General features: G+C 34.0%; 1 protein-coding gene across 2 annotated transcripts; it reads left to right on the top strand.

The window, feature by feature from the left end:
• Positions 1-7,090: 7,090 nt before the first annotated feature.
• On the top strand, positions 7,091-15,287 carry LOC128212248 (uncharacterized). Of its 2 annotated transcripts, XM_052917612.1 has the most exons (12): positions 7,091-7,282; positions 8,206-8,484; positions 9,295-9,612; positions 9,943-10,245; positions 10,563-10,859; positions 12,253-12,549; positions 12,717-12,995; positions 13,255-13,407; positions 13,580-13,619; positions 13,805-13,821; positions 14,030-14,136; positions 14,761-15,287. In XM_052917612.1, the coding sequence occupies exons 1-12, from the start codon at positions 7,234-7,236 to the stop codon at positions 14,920-14,922; spliced, it is 2,301 nt and encodes a 766-aa protein (XP_052773572.1). In that variant the 5' UTR covers positions 7,091-7,233; the 3' UTR covers positions 14,923-15,287. The 2 variants fall into 2 exon arrangements, 1 of the variants encoding a protein (XP_052773572.1); XR_008257413.1 differs by lacking the exon at positions 13,805-13,821 and having other exon boundaries at positions 14,761-14,899.
• Positions 15,288-16,503: the final 1,216 nt, after the last annotated feature.

Here is a 16,503-nt window from a genome sequence, read left to right as displayed (position 1 = left end):
CTAAAAAAATAAAATAGCACCTATCTCTATTTCTTTGTCGACCATGTTATAAGAAACTGTCATGTTGTTGGTCGAATAAAACTATATGTGTATTTTTTTCACTGCAGCCAACGTACAGGAATATGAAACATTAGAAATGAAAGAAGACGTCCCGTACTCCCAAATTGACCAAACAACGAAGGTAGTAGGTTTATGCTATCTGCCTCGAATGATACGTTAGAATTGAAGGCTCTAACAAATATTTAAATGTAATAAAAATTATAAAAACAAGTAAGATCAAACTTGTTTGCATCATTTTATGTTTCATGAAACTAGTAATGAACGTAAATGTAAAACCTGTATTTTAGATGCTCTTTGATGCTTTTGTTATATATTATTGCCACAACAGAATGTGTTTACTGCGAATTTGCAGTCAGTCCCGTTACTAATACTAATTTAATACTAATTTGTCGTTTTTAAGGAATCAAACTAAGCAATACAGGTAATCGAGCAACGTTATTTGTTTCAACATTTAGGTGTCAAATAGCAACCCAGTCTATGAAGATGTAGATGAAGAACATTTGGATACAGCCAGCAAGTAACAGACAAGAGGTTGGCCGTCGGCTCCTAAGAATATGTTGACGTTGATTTGATCATAGCAAAGCGTGGATCAAAAGGGATAATATCATGAATGAATGTCAGGAAATTTAACTCCACACTCGTGCCAATAACCTGAAAGTTTGATATGACAAAAGCAATACATTTCTGAAAATTAAAGTTGTAATAAGAATTGATTAATTAGATGTTATTTTTCATTCCAAATATAAATCAATCTTAGAAACTTCATCTGTAATATTTCATTCTAAACATAAGTCATTCCTTCAAATTGCAATTACCAAGTAAGTTACAGTCTTTAAAAAATAATGTCATTTAAGGGAACTGAGCGATAATAGTCCTTCGGATAACATTTTATTTAGAATTTTGAGATTTTCAAACAAATAATATCCCAGGGAACTGTAATCTTTCTGAAACTACAATCTTGCTCACACATGAATTTATTCTATTTGATTTTAGCTCCATTGTGAAGAAAGCTTTAAGGGTATAAACAAGAACTTTGATAATGGGTGTTTACAATAACATGGGGGGCTTGCTGTTACTTAAGCCAACATTTAACATAAGTGTTTGGTTAATTTTACCTGAGTCACAATGTTATTTGAGATATTCTGTAGTATCTCTTACATGAACAATATAGGTACGCTTTTAAAAGCCTGCTTGCTTTTTAAAGTCAATTCAACCTCTCATAAGTATATCGAACCTTATTTTTCTTAGTGTTTAGTGCTTTTGGTTATTGTCTTCACAATAATAATTGTAATAGTAGATTTGTGGCTACTGTACTATTCCCTGTAGCTTTCCTGATTGAATGACATACTGTTTAAGCACATATTGCCCTTTGGATTACGTTGAATCGACTGTAAAATCCCTCACTTAAACCGATAAGAAAATATATATGTCAAGTTTATGTGTCAGACAGAATTAGTGCATTTCATGTATATATTTTGATCGTAAGTTATGTTACTACAACGATTACTGATAACCACAGTTTAAATTTGTTATTTTCGCAATGTTTGTTGTCATGTGACGTTGATTGTTTCTCGGTAAGTGTATGTTCGGACTGTTCCTTAAAACAGGATCTTCGCTTGATGTTTAGCTATTTGACCTGTCCATGTAATTTGTCTTTCATATTATCGGTGTGTGTTTGATCATATGTCAGTTTTCACAGAGTAATGGAAACGTTTACATGAACGGGTCATGCTTTTCATTACTTTACTTTTCAATGTAGTTATGAAAGACGTGAATTGGTAATGGACATAATAGTTTTTGTACTCTGATACCATTTGTTGCTTTTATGTTCATTTCATGTTTGTTTAACTGCTGCCAATTGTATAAAAGCAGATGATTCCTTGGTTTGGTTTACGTTGACTTAACGTTTTATTAATTGAAATATATCTATCAAATTATAATTGTTGACCAAAATACTTTTGTGTGCAAAAAGAACCTTTGGAGGACTTATCATGCGTTAAGCAATTGGCTGTTGTTTATTAATTTTTTGTGTTTTTTGTTCGTACCTTTAAAATGTTGTTTTTTTCCTCTTACAATATGCCATGTTTTCTCATTGACTGTATTAAATATATTTCTTCGTACTCGTGTTAAATTCGAATTGTTGGGGATATCTCTAATTCAGAATAGACAGAGTTATTTTACATTTTATCGAAGCTTGCCTTGTATATCCAAGATGATTTTCTATTATATATAAACATACTTAGAATATTATATTGCCGAGGTATTTTTTATGGAGAAAACTCACGTTCATTTCGCGTTATGACGTCATTTTTTGTTCAATTGTTCAACTCTGATTCGACTAACGCATCGTCATTTAACCAATGGTAAACGACGTTTCAAATATCGATCATTCCTTTTCACAGAAAATAATTGTCGATAATAAGTTTTTCTCCTAAGTTGTACCTGAAAAAATATACCTTTAATTGAAATATATATATATATATATATATACTCAAACTGTAATTTTAAGGACTAGTTTTTATGTTCTGTTCATACATACTATATAAAAGCTCGAGCACGATTTTTTCAAATTTACCAAAATGCCCAAACGCGCTACGGGGATTTCCAAAATCAAGCCAGAGCGTGCATAGTGCATGAAGGCACGAAAATACTGTTCAATTCATAAATGCCTCAATGATGCTTTCTGACATATTCTGTAATAAGCCATTTGCTTTATTAATGACAAAGACCTTGTTTGACCACATTGCCCAGGTTATGTTAAAAACAGATAAATTGTTCATCTACCATAAGTTAGCTCTATTCAGAAAAATAAAAATGATGTATCACCAAATATCGACTTTCGATTCGTCCTTTCACAGTTCTCTGTGGGCGACATTTTCCATCAATATCAAATCATTATGATAACCAATGGCATTTGTGGTATAAGCCAGCTGTTTGTAAACACATATAAATCAAGTTCTTATCATTTCATTTTCATTGCAACTTTTTTTTTTACTTCTTCTCAAAGTAAACGACGGTATTTACCAAATCTTATCATTTAATGTTGTAAACTAAATCGTACCATGTATAGTAAACAAACAGGCCCCAATTTCTCGAACACAAGTATGTCCCTTATAACAGGATCAAGCAAAACTCACAATTTCTGTTATGGCATAAATTGTGTAAAATTCTCCATTTAAAGAATTTTGAAACTTTCAATGGAAAATATTTAAAACATAGTTGCAACATCTGGTCATAGAAACAAGTTACAGCCTCGATTCGGATTACTCTCTATATTTATTTTTAGGGGAAGATAACTCAAATACACAACGTAAACTCCCATCATGAATTACTTTTCTTGATATAGACAAAACAGCATTACAAAAAAAGTAAAAACAATGTATAAAATACAGTTTAAGCAACTGAAGTATGATACTTTAATCTGTTTCGCTTAAAAAGGTGGAATATAGGATCCAGGCTTTAAGGAAATACACTATTATTGTGATTTTATTGATATTTCATATTGTTTCAATAGCAACTGCGAATAAGAGGATATTAAAACATATAGATATACAATCAAATAATAGTGAGAGGCGTATTAAATTCAATTTTAGTTCTTGATTATAAAACACTTCACTGAAGTGCTATTCTGAATTTATAATAAGTAATCGTTTATGTCCAATAAATAATACAACTACGTTATACTGTGTATAATGAGTCATTTAAATCTTAGTCCAAAACATCCGTTTGGTTTAAGTCCAGAGTTATAGTTTTGTGGCCACGTAATAAATATTTAACACAAAGAATATACTCTTAGCATTATATCAATCAAATATAGAGTCAAAATAATACCGAATGTTTTTACCGCTGATTTCCACATCGTTGTTCAAGGGAAATAAATACTTTTTAAGATCACTGAAAAGATGTCGAGTTATCATTTCAAACAAACGGAGCCAGTGAACGTTAGCAACTGAGCGTTTACCATTACTATTTTATATTGATAATTAAAAGTCTCGATCAAAATGAGACTGTGGTTGTCAGTGAACGTTGGCATTTGCGCGTTTACCATTACTATTTTAAATTAATAAATAAAAGTCTCAATCAAAATGAGACTGTGATTGCCATTCTTGTGAATCGTTGTATGTTTCTTATAGTTGTCGTCATAATAAGTTTGAGTCTTTTTATTGGGTTAAACAATGACACATACTCCGTGAAAAATTGTGCTTTTGACTTCTTAGCGAAACAATGTGATTTCATCCATTTTATTTTGATATTGAAAAAGCTTATTACAATTGAAAATGATTGCAAACCTAGGTGTTGAATTACTTCTATTGAACCTGACCAAATATCATAACTTTATATACAAGTGTAAAACATGTTCAATGATGTGGCATGCAAGCCTGTTCATAGCTCATAAAAGACATATACTAAGTTAAAATTTTATACATACTTTTCATTTTATATTTTTAACTTTGTAAACTATGTATCTGTTGTTTCTAATCAATAGATGACATTGGACGTGCATGTATATTGAATTCAGAGCGTTCATCATGAGTGCTCTGGAAGGGGCATATTTTATTTTGAAAATATCATTTCGACCATTCAATGTGACAAAACACTTATGGTCCCAATTATTAGAATATTTTCAGAAAGTTTCGAGTTTACTTTCAAAGACAACAACAACCGTTTGTTATCAAATATATAAATAATTGTGTATAACCTTCCTCATCACGGCAGTCCATTTTATCGTTGTCATGGTTTACACTTTCACTTTGTAGAATAGAATATTAACTAAACAGATTAAAAGATTTAAAAAAAAACTTGTAACTAAACTTTGCATTTTCACAAATTGGTATACTAGGCATTGTATTCGGCATTTCTTTACATTTGGATATAATATAACTGTATTTGTTTTGTTTTACTGAGTGGGAATAATTTGACACATTGTTCGCATACATTATCAAAATCACTTTTTAATATCATAACTCAAAATCAAGTTTCAAACCCATGTGTTGCAGTAAATACAATCATTTGTATACTAATATCGACTTTTTTTCATCAATAACATTCATAGCTGGTGAAAGCGAATAAAAATATTGAAAAACTTAATACAGGCGGTTGAAATGTTTAAAAAATACTTAAGGTGCATGCAGTCGTTTATAGTATTGTCAAGTGTTGCACTTGCTGCGTTTGAAATCTTTCCGGGACTGCTAAGTGTATACAATTGAATGTGTCATTAAACATATTATTTACTTTCGAAGGATCTCTTTTTGAGAATGCACATTAAAAAAAACCATGAACGTCAAGACTATGACCCAAAATGCCTCATAATGATATTAATATGGAAACCATATCGGATGAAGGCGAAGCTCGAACTCGAATATGGTTTTCTGTGCCCAGTATAACCCATAGAAGGTCACCTACTAACCCCGTAACGTATATATCACGTCGGCAACCTGTTCAAATTTAGCAATACGCCAACCATTCTTGGAAATGTTTCATTTATTCATCGAAATAGGATAAAAGACGTCATTTTGGTACGATCTGAAGATAAGTGACCCAATATGGAAAATTATAGGGCGCGTGACCAGTCCTTGAACAATGACGTTGCGTCATTCGTGTTACAGGCGTGATTTGATGTGTTAAAGGAAAACGTTTCACGCGCATTCTTTATCCTGACCATACCGGGCTTACTTTAATCTCGCTACGCGTGTGATTCATGTAAGAAAACACAAGTGAGCCCAAGGTTTAAATAATGCATACGAAAACTAAGCTGTATCGAAACGATTTTTTCAATTGTATCCGGGATTTCTGTAACACAGGTGGTATCCCGGTCAAAAAGTACGTTATGCCTGATTCAAAGGGGAAGTGAATGACACCCAGAGATTATCATTGCTAGACCTGGAGTATATAATTAATCCTGCAATTATAATATTTGTCAAAGTTAAAGTGATGCATGCTATTATATACGAAATAAACACTTTAGTTCACTGTTCTTCATTATTTAATACTCTTTGAAACAATCACAAAACGAAAACAATACACATTATTCAGCTCTCAAATATACTCAAAATATCATGTCTTGAACTTTTCACTCAAAAAAACACAACATTAATTTCAATGTTTCTGTGGTTAAGACAATTAATTACAACATTACGTTAATCACTCTCGTTGGCCCCATATTACGCGGTATTATAGTCTTGGGTTGTGGGGAAAACCGGAGAACCTGAAGGAAAGCCACTGGTCCGGCTTGGTGACTACAAACGAAACTCACACCCGCTCAGGCCGGGAATAGATCCCGGGACGCCTTAGGGCGAAGCGAGTGCGCTAAGCACTGTGCCAACAGGAAAACCGTTTAACATTGCAGTTTCATATATTCTGCTCGGTTTTATGTATGAGGGGCAAGCCATTACAAGTTCGAACTAGAATGGGGTACGTGAAAAATAACCACATTGATGAGTGTAAACGGCATTTTATCAATGTTAAAGCCTTATACTAAATACGAGTTTGACACCCTCGTATCATATAATTCACGACTAGCATACTGGACGTCAAGAACGTCATCAGTGTTGCAACACGACGCCAAAATGCATTTGATCACATTCAGTATGGACATGGACCGTTATTTGTTATATTCAATTTGTATTATAATTGACAGAAATTGACATTTTTTAAACGATAAAAATTATATATTTGGTTACGAGGCATCAGTTTTCATATAAAGGGCACTTGATTTACATTATATACACAATATTTTGCCTGTATCGAATACTACTGTAATAAGATTATAAAAAAATATTAATAGAAGTATCCATGAACTTACAGCCAGACACTACCACTTAAACTTCACGTTAAATAACATTTGAATGAAGAAGGTAAAAACAAAATAGCAATTGTGACAATAAGTATTTAACAAAATAAGTAATTGTCTTTCGAGTGGAAGCGGATTCGTTTTAATGACGATTCTTACTAACCACTAGAATGTGCATCGGTAAAAGGTTAAGGTTTAAGTTATCCTCTTTTCATAGTTGACAAATATGAACTACTTGTATATCAAGCTTAAAAGTGGTCTCGTTCTCTGTGTGGCATATTAAATAGTATGTGTGTTAATGGAAATAGCACAAAAATCGGAATTTAACGATCGTGTTTCACAGTTGTCAATACTTAGTGAATAATGTCAGAATTAATGTCAATATGAATGTGCCATGCGTAGTAGTGATTCTGTTAGTTTGCTTCAAAGGAGGTAAGTCAAGACAAACAAGTGAGAGTAGTCTAATTGTATATGTGATCGACTCTCATCGAAAAGGTTATTGGTTTAAAACCACCCAGGTTGGAAGTAGTCTGGTGGTAAAGGTATCTGCCTCTCATCGATGAGGTTATGGGTTTAAAACCACCCAGGGTCAAAGTAGTCTAGTAGCATAGGTGTCCGCCTCTCATCGAAGAGGTTATGGGTTTAAAACCACCCAGGGTGAAAGTAGTCTAGTAGTATAGGTGTCCGCCTCTCAGCGAAGAGGTTATGTGTTTAAAACCACCCAGGGTGAAAGTAGTCTGGTGGTATAGGTGTCCGCCTCTCATCGAAGAAAACCATCCAGGTTGAAAGTAGTCTGGTGGTATAGGTGTCCGCCTCTCAGCGAAGAGGTTATGTGTTTAAAACCACCAAGGGTGAAAGTAGTCTGGTGGTATAGGTGTCCGCCTCTCGCCCAATAGGATGTGATTTTGATCCCCACCAGGGTGAGGGAGTCTAGTAGCATAGGTGTCCTCCTCTCGCCCAAGAAGATGTGGATTTGGTCCCCACCAGGTTGAGAGTAGTCTAGTTGTAAATGTGAGATAACAGATATATCACAGAGGTTGTGGGTTCGATTACCTTTAGGGTTTGATTGTCATGGGCGGTTAAAATGGACACCAGTACTGGTTCTAACCAAGGAAACATACTCGAGAGTGATTTTATAAGCTTTTAGATTTCTTACAATCGATCTTAAAGAAATAATTATGAATTATGAATTATAAATTTATTAATAACAGTTGGGACTCATCACTATATATTTTAACATGATATTATATTACACTGTTTATACTAACAATGTATGAAATCTTTGCGTGCAACTCGTAAACTTCTTTCTACAGTTTTGATACTAATGCATGTAATGTACTGGTTTTCTGTTTCAGTTTTAGGCAATCATTGTGGCAATATCAATTATTCACAACCAGCTTTCAAAGGGAGAAATGTTACAATATTCTACAAGCCAATCGAATTCTCGGTTTCTGAAAAACCTACATTTTTCTACATAAGGGGAAATAATTGGACACTTCTTTCATCAACCATTGTGTCAAATTCAACGTCGGGTGTCTTTACTACGGTGTTTGACACAAATCTTTCGAATGTTGGACAACTATATGCAAAATTTGGTTCTTGCTACAGTGAAACAATTATTCTCATCTTACAAGGCATGTCATTTTTAATTGTTTATTGTTTGTTTTATGCAATTAAAGGTGCTGAAATAAGCATAAGTTTTTCAGGAAGTTGGTTAATTATGTCCTTTGTACAAAGTACTGAACTATTTTGTAAAACTGTAATATTTATATGAAAAACATCAAATAATTCATCAGATTTCCAGAAACAGTACTTTACACTTTCGTCTCCTTATTTTTAAACTTTGCTGGATTCTTAACCCAAAATAGTTTAGTCGTTAAAGCTGCAATCTCACAGATTATTCGATTTGACAACTTTTTCATTTTTTGTCTCACAATCAGCTGATTTTGTCATCAAAGCTTTTGATTCATTCATATAAGCTAACCCACAATAGAACAGATCTCAATTATTTGGAAAATTGCCGAAATTTTCAGTTTTCTTAAAGGGTTAGTCATAAAACATACATTTTCGAACGTAAATATAATACAAAACTGCGAACTAATCTTTTATCCCCAGTCTTATATCACCGGTTTTGAGACATTTACGCAAATTTTGCCTCATTCCAAGACAAAAAAGAAAAAGTCGTCATCACGGTCATTCTATGAGAGTGCATCTTAAAAGTTTATTTTCCGTATATTATATAAAGAGATAAGTTGAGAAAAAAGAATATAATACGGAAAGTTAGAAATCCACGAGAAGACGTTTTAAAAAAAAAAGAATGATTTATTCTTTCCACTCTAGATACACTTTTAATTCAATTGTAATTTTTTGTATGACGTAGATCATTATTATTAGGACATTGAATAACTACTTGTAATTGCTGATGATAATGATTTTGCTACCAGACCTTTCTGGGGGATGTGGATATATTTATCTTCGAACACCGAATCCTGTTCTGGGCAAAAAAGTTGAAATAGGATATTATCCTGCCCCGGCGGTGATTGGGCTCACTGGTGAATACAGTCGTGAGTGGTATAATGAATCATCAAGATCTTCAATGACGTTGATAGAGGGTCTTTTGACTGAGGAAGAATTATCCAATAAAGAATTTGTTCTGACTATTTATAACGCCACTCGGTGGACGACGGGAAGCTATAGTGTGAAATGTACGGAAAGTACCACCAACAGGCTTTTTACCGAACGTCTCTATGTTAAGGTGACAGGTACGACCATTAATTGCAGTTTTCCGTTTACTTTCAATAGTCAAAATACCGGACGCAAGCGGTTTTGTGAAATCTGCTTTGGTTATCTCGTATAACATATGATATGGATTTTTATTCGAATTTGTGACTGATTGTTTCATTGATTGATTGATGATGATGTTAATGATGATGATGTTAATGATGATGATGATGATTCTGATTCTGATGATTCTGATTCTGATGATGATTCTGGTGATGATTATGATGATGATTCTGATGACGACGACGACGACGACGACGATGATGATGATGATGATGATGATGATTTACATAAGGTGTTTTGGGTTTTAGTTCCGCCTGGCCAGCCATTTCTTCAGTCACCAAATATCGTCCAAGAATGTCCCGAATGCCTGGTTGGCATCTTACATGAAAATCTCTACAACCATGTGTTTTGCAATACATCTGGGGGCACGACACCCTCCATATATGTCGGAGATGAGGGAGGTACAGTGTATAACGACACACAGTTCGGGAATATTTACAAAATTTATCGAATTATACGCGAAGAAGATCATATGAAGACCGTAACATGCAGTGTGTCGAACGCAGCGCTTGAAAAACCATTAACAACGTCGGCTAAACTCTTCGTTGCACGTAAGGCACCGTCTGACTCTTCCTTATTTTAAAAATACCTTGACACACTTCATATGTCAAACAATTACGTCGAAACCCACGTCATGATAAAGCTGCACTCTCAAAGATTGTTCTTTTATTTTTTTGTCTTGAAGTGAGCCAAATTTTGCGTAAATGTCAAAATCAGCTTTTTCTAAGACACAATAAATGTTTAAACTGTCATTAAAGTGTTTGATATAGATCTATATAATTATTGTGTCGATATAATGTATCATCATCTAATATGTCGATATCATCGATAATGGTATTGAAGTATTAACAACCTTTATTTCATTTAGTAAAACCTGAGATTCTAGTGCTTAACGTACCTATTTTACGAGATGGAAATCCTGCAAATATCACGTGCATTTCAAGAGGAGGGAGACCCGCCACAAACTTAAGTTTCTGGTTGGATGGAGCGAACTATTCAGTAAACAATGTAAAGACTTACGAAAACTCGACAAGAACATATTCAACAATTTTAACTTTTAACAACCCTGCCAGAAAAGATTGGAATAGAAAGTTAGTGTCTTGCGTATCACGTTCACCCTTTTTTGGGGAAACAGCGACACACCGAAAGACAATAAATTGCAAATGTAAGTTATGTTGACATGTTATTAAAATTTATAATCATATGTTAACGCTAAGAGTAAACCAAAACTCAAATAAGTAAGAACCTTTGCAAACAGAAAATGTTAATATGCAGTATGATTCATTTTGCACCGTATCCCAAGACCTACATGCATATTTTTCCTGAGGATCCATTATTCTTAACCATGTGTATCAACCGGAGGCATTGTTTTAATGTAATATGTGCACGACCCTATGATGAGGACACTCAGATATTGAATCAGGACCAATGATTAGAAAATCACTGAGTCATGAACAGGTATTGCTAATAGTAGTTAGTTTGTCCATTTTTGCCATACCATTTAAGTGATACTCATAATAAAATTTTAAAAACAATACATACTCATGAATAACAAACCTAAATTTTGAGTGATAAACCTTTAACACCTAACTAAATAATGCATTTATGAAAAATATGAATACAAGATTGTAATAGCTGAAAACGCATAAATATTAAATGACTGTTGGGTCCTAGAAGATTTACAGTTACAAACTACAATCGCATAAGGTAGAAATATCATGTTTTCTGCATCTTTTTTTCAAATTAAACACGGTATACTTCATAAGAACCATTATTTAAACGGTGACAAACGGTGCACATACCGCAATGTTAATTATATATCAAATGTCTGTTTGTTCCATGCGACAATAACCCCACGGATTATGCAATAGATTATTTCAATACTGGTTTTGTTCCTATGGATTTTCTTTGAATTTTAGAGACTGTAATCTTATCATTAATGTGATAGAAACATCTTCTTTCCGATTAAAGTTTATAAAAAGAGTTGGCAAATGTGTGTTGGCATTACCCCCGATTGCGAGGGTAAATAAGCTTACCCTCTACTTGTTGGCATTTGTTGCAGATCTGTGGTCTATTGGTAATACACTTGACATTCAATCCAGGGGTCGCAGGTTCGATTCCCCGCCGCATCACTAAAAAATACTAATCCTCTCCGGGAGAGACGTTAAATAGGGCCCCGTGTGACAGTGCTATACGCTGTTGCACATTAAAAATCCTGGGTAGCTCTTACCAGGGGTATGCTCCAAAATCCTTAAATGAATAACGATCTTATCGGAGTACTTGCAAAATGGACCTTGCCCGAGAGCGAGTATAAATAAGCTTACCCACCCTTGGTCACATTAACGTGTCAAGCGTTAAAAGCTGATCATAGCGAAACTCTTATCAAAGATTATTAAATTTAAATTTAAAATATTTATACTCCTTTTTAAAAAAAACATTGTACACGTATTGCACTTTCAATAATTCTGACTAAAGAATTTGACTAACTTTGCCTCTGTCGATTAGAGCATGGTCACCCGTTTGCCATGGTTATGTTTGACTTTTCGTTTTAATCACAGATCCTCCAACGATGCTGACAATGAATGCACCAAGTATACCAAGCTATTTGCATGACAGCTTTACTCTCAAGTTCATTTGCTTAACGGACACATACAATGACATTTGCTTGATATCCTGGACCAAAGATGGCCAACTACTAAGCGCAAACGGAGAGGTGACAAACAAAATACCCGGCTCAGCTGTAATGGAGTTTGCGGATGTCAAGAAAGAAAACAATGGTCAAACTATTACCTGCAGCGTCAATTGCTCCAACTTTGATGTTCAACTATCCAAGTCGCATACTTTACAAGTACCATGTACGTATCTCGAAAGCGTGTTTCTAAAACACTGCTGAGTCATTACATGAATATTGTATTTACAAGAGGCTTTGGTAAATGAAAAGATTGTCATCAACAATAAAATATAAATAATTGACTATTGTATTGAATATTGAAATTTTTCGATTCGCATTTGCCTTTTTCAGATACACCGAGTGTTCAATTGTCGGTTAAAGACGAAGTATTGCTAAATGCTCATGACACTACCAGCGTAACATGCACGGCAAAGAGCCTACCACTTTCAAATATTGTCTGGTCGGTAAACGGAGAGACTCAACTCCTTGTTTGCAATAAGTCACAGGAATGTGTGATGAAAACTAGCCCGATAAAAACAAAGGAACACCGAAACTACACATGCACAGCTTATTTCGAACTAGGAAATTATAACACAAGTGCGAACAGTTCATTTCTAGCAATTGGAGGAGGTATGTTATAGGTAATTTTAGTATATTTGGTATGCACGCGTGCATGCGTGCGTGCGCGTGTGTGCTGTTTTATGTTGAATGTGTTTCTTTATTAATCTTTACGTATTTTTAAGTTATTTAAAAACTTCACGAGGGCCAAATGATTAAACTCATATTTTCGTAAATATCCTTTTTTCCCAAAAACATCTCGCTATTAGGACATTATGATTTCAATAAATCAAACATGTTACATACAGATCTGATTTTATTTCCATAACAGCTTCGACACAAAAACCATATGAAATTCCGAATGAAAGTGAGGATGCGTCATTGACCAACAGTAACGATATACCAACAGTGTGGATTGTCATTGGGTTGAGCGTTATTATTGCGATTTTCATTATTTCAACGGTCATTGTATTGGCCAGAAAACGTAAGGTTACCTGGCATTTCTGTTGTGCGTTTTTTGTGTGTGTTTTGGGGTCACTTATTAAAGAAATGGTAGCAAATTTTGTAAATATTATGTTCGAGGGTTATCTATTGTATCTATGAAATTTTTACTCCACCTCGTCGCTTTCATTTGACATGTATTTCTTCTAATGTAGGGTTTTTAAAGAAGAATCAACACGTAAATTCAAGTGAACCGTATGTATATTTATTACGTTTTATTGTAACTCTTCAGTTTCTGCGTTTTTACATTCATCTAGTTTTAGTTGTTTTGAACAACATTTTCAACTTTTAGAACGCGATTTCCGTTGTCAATTGGTGTAGATGGTTGTTTTTTACATTTATAATGAACTAATTATGACTTTTTGCAATGCCTTTTTCAGTCAGCCTGTCCAACATTGTGAGTTATTAATCTCAAGTGATCAAACTATTTAAAAGTTGAATGTTACCTAGGTTATAGCCATCGGTTTGGTATTTTCATGGCACCGATATGACGATAAAATATCTATATATTCCGAAAACATATCTTTACTACTGTGCTTAAAAAACGCTTAACTTGTTTACCTTATATACTATATGACAATATATGTAAACGGTTTTTACTGCAGCCAACGTGCAGGAAAATGAAACAGTAGGAATGAACGAAGAGGTTACGTACGCCCAAGTAAACAAAATCAGGACAAATAGGACAGAAACAGTGGAGCCCAAAACGAAGGTAGTATGTTTATTGAACCGGCTGTAAATGACAAGTCATAGTTGAATGGTCTGAAACATATGAAAAAGCAATCCAAAAATGTTTAATAAGTACTGAGTAGTATTTAAACAGATGAACACATGTTTTTGAAACAAAACTGAAACATGTACTTTAGGTTTATCAATACTGTTCTGAAACATTGCCTTAGAGTTCAGTCAAGGTTTCACAGTTGTGCTTGTACATCCAAAAGGCCATGGCCCATGTGGACAAATATCATATTCAGTGTTTACAGGTGAACGCATATACAGCACAGTATTACCAATATTGTTACTAAAATTAACTGCTAGTACATCAAAAGAAAAACATCAAGCAATAAAGCAATCTGCCAATCAAACTAATCTGCATCATTCTGTATTTCATGAATATACCGGATAATCTTAATCTGTTCATCAGTTATTTTTCGATGCTGTTTATTTTTGCTTGTGTTTTTTTGCCTCTAACAAAATGTATTTACTTCGTGTGAGCACTCTGTCTCAAAATACTCATGTGGTATTTTAAATAATTTGATCCAAGCAAGATCCGGCAATCGTACTACGTTTGTTTTTATACATTGTCAACACTCAATGGCATTATTATATTTTCTAGGATTCAGATATGAACCTGGTTTATGCAGATATAGACATCGAACATTTGGAGACAGCCAGCAAACCACCTTCGAGACAGAGGCCGCCAAGTCCGACAGAATATGCTGACGTTGATTTTATCAGAACAAAACGTGGATCAAACAGTGACAATATTATAACCTAATGTCAGAGAAGATAAAAACTCTACATACGTGCACCGCATAAGTTGAGTTCTAAAGTTATCAAATATAAAACATTTCTAAAGAATAAAAATCTTAATTGATTTAAGTCATAAATCAATCTGAGAAATGGCATTAACATATTATTTACATCCGATAAAACATAACGACATGTCCAGGGAGTTCCAGCGATATCAGTCCCACTGATAGCAATCTATTAAGAATTTTGAGATTTCCAAGCAAATAATATGTATATACATGATTATACTAATTTACTTTAGCTCGATTGTAAAGACGTTGCTTGTTTAATTTGTAAAAAGTATTCAGTTTTGGTGTATCTTAATCAAACTTATAAAGTAGCTAACTACTGCTTGAGAGCTCGGTTCCTTTCTTAAATCCAGCAAGATCCCCCTTTTCACAACTTGATTATGGCCCTTGAAATTATTAAAATTGCTTTTTGTTGTAAAGTGAAAAAATCAGTCTAAGGGAGGCAACCTGTATTCAGTGAGTGTAGTTTATTCACTCCCTTGTCTTTGTTAAAGAGGTGAAAACTACAGTTTAAGATAGACAACCTGTACTGAAGAGAGTGCAGTGGGTTTTCTCTCTTACCTTTGTTGAAGAGCATTGAATGCTTTTTAGCTTTTTTCGCCAAATGCCAGAAGAGCTTATGCCGTAGCGTGGTATCCGTCCGTGTGTCCGTAAACAATTGCTTGCGAATGTTATACGGTGTTTACATACATGAGATAGATATCCATGAGATCTAGATTCCTCTCTTAAACCAGCCAGTTCCGCCTATGCATGAGTGAATTATGGCCCTTGAAATGCTATAGCCCTAGCAGAAGTATTATCTAAGGGAGGCAAACTGTACAGATAGGAGTGCAGTATTGAAATGAAGATCTAGTTTTGCCGTCTGTGATCCATGAGGATCATTGTTTGTTTCCCTTTGAATGTGGGCTCTGTATAGTGCCTGTAATTAGTATATACATTCTTGGGGTAAAAAACAAACAATACAAAAAAGCCCAGACGGTGGAGCATGGGACATCATGGGTATCTTTTTATACTATTACTTCAAACATATTGGCGCCTTGTAAGATGTTTTGTCTATACCATCTGTGTAATGATGTATTTGTACAGTCTTGTATTTGTGCATTCTTGTCTTGTTTTTCTCAATCTTTTTACTGTTGTAACTATAAAATATTCATTATAGGTTCTTTTAATAAAGTTTATCTAACCAACAGTTTTCGTTTATTCAGCGACACCTATTGAATCTAAATAGCAGTGAATGACAGTGAAATTAATCTATATCGCGTGAAATTTTTGTGATTTATAGTTGATAATATATATTTATATATTCAACATTTAAATCGTCCAAATTTACTTTATATGTCGATTTTGAAGAAGATAAAACAATAAAGTACGCTCAATATTAACTATTTCGGACTAGAAATTATTGAAATTTTCTTATTGAGTACCCTTCTGCCAACATTTTAAACCATTCAAATTTCGGTTCTTAAGGAAGGGCGAATGTCAAAATGTCAAAAGGTTGCCCCTCTAACGTCAAAGAAAAGACACCACCTTGGCGACCT

Source organism: Mya arenaria, chromosome 2, assembly GCF_026914265.1.
Source record: "Mya arenaria isolate MELC-2E11 chromosome 2, ASM2691426v1".
NCBI lineage: Eukaryota > Metazoa > Mollusca > Bivalvia > Myida > Myidae > Mya > Mya arenaria.
Note: the sequence above shows the minus strand (reverse complement) of the source record. Positions and strands in the feature narration are given on the sequence as shown.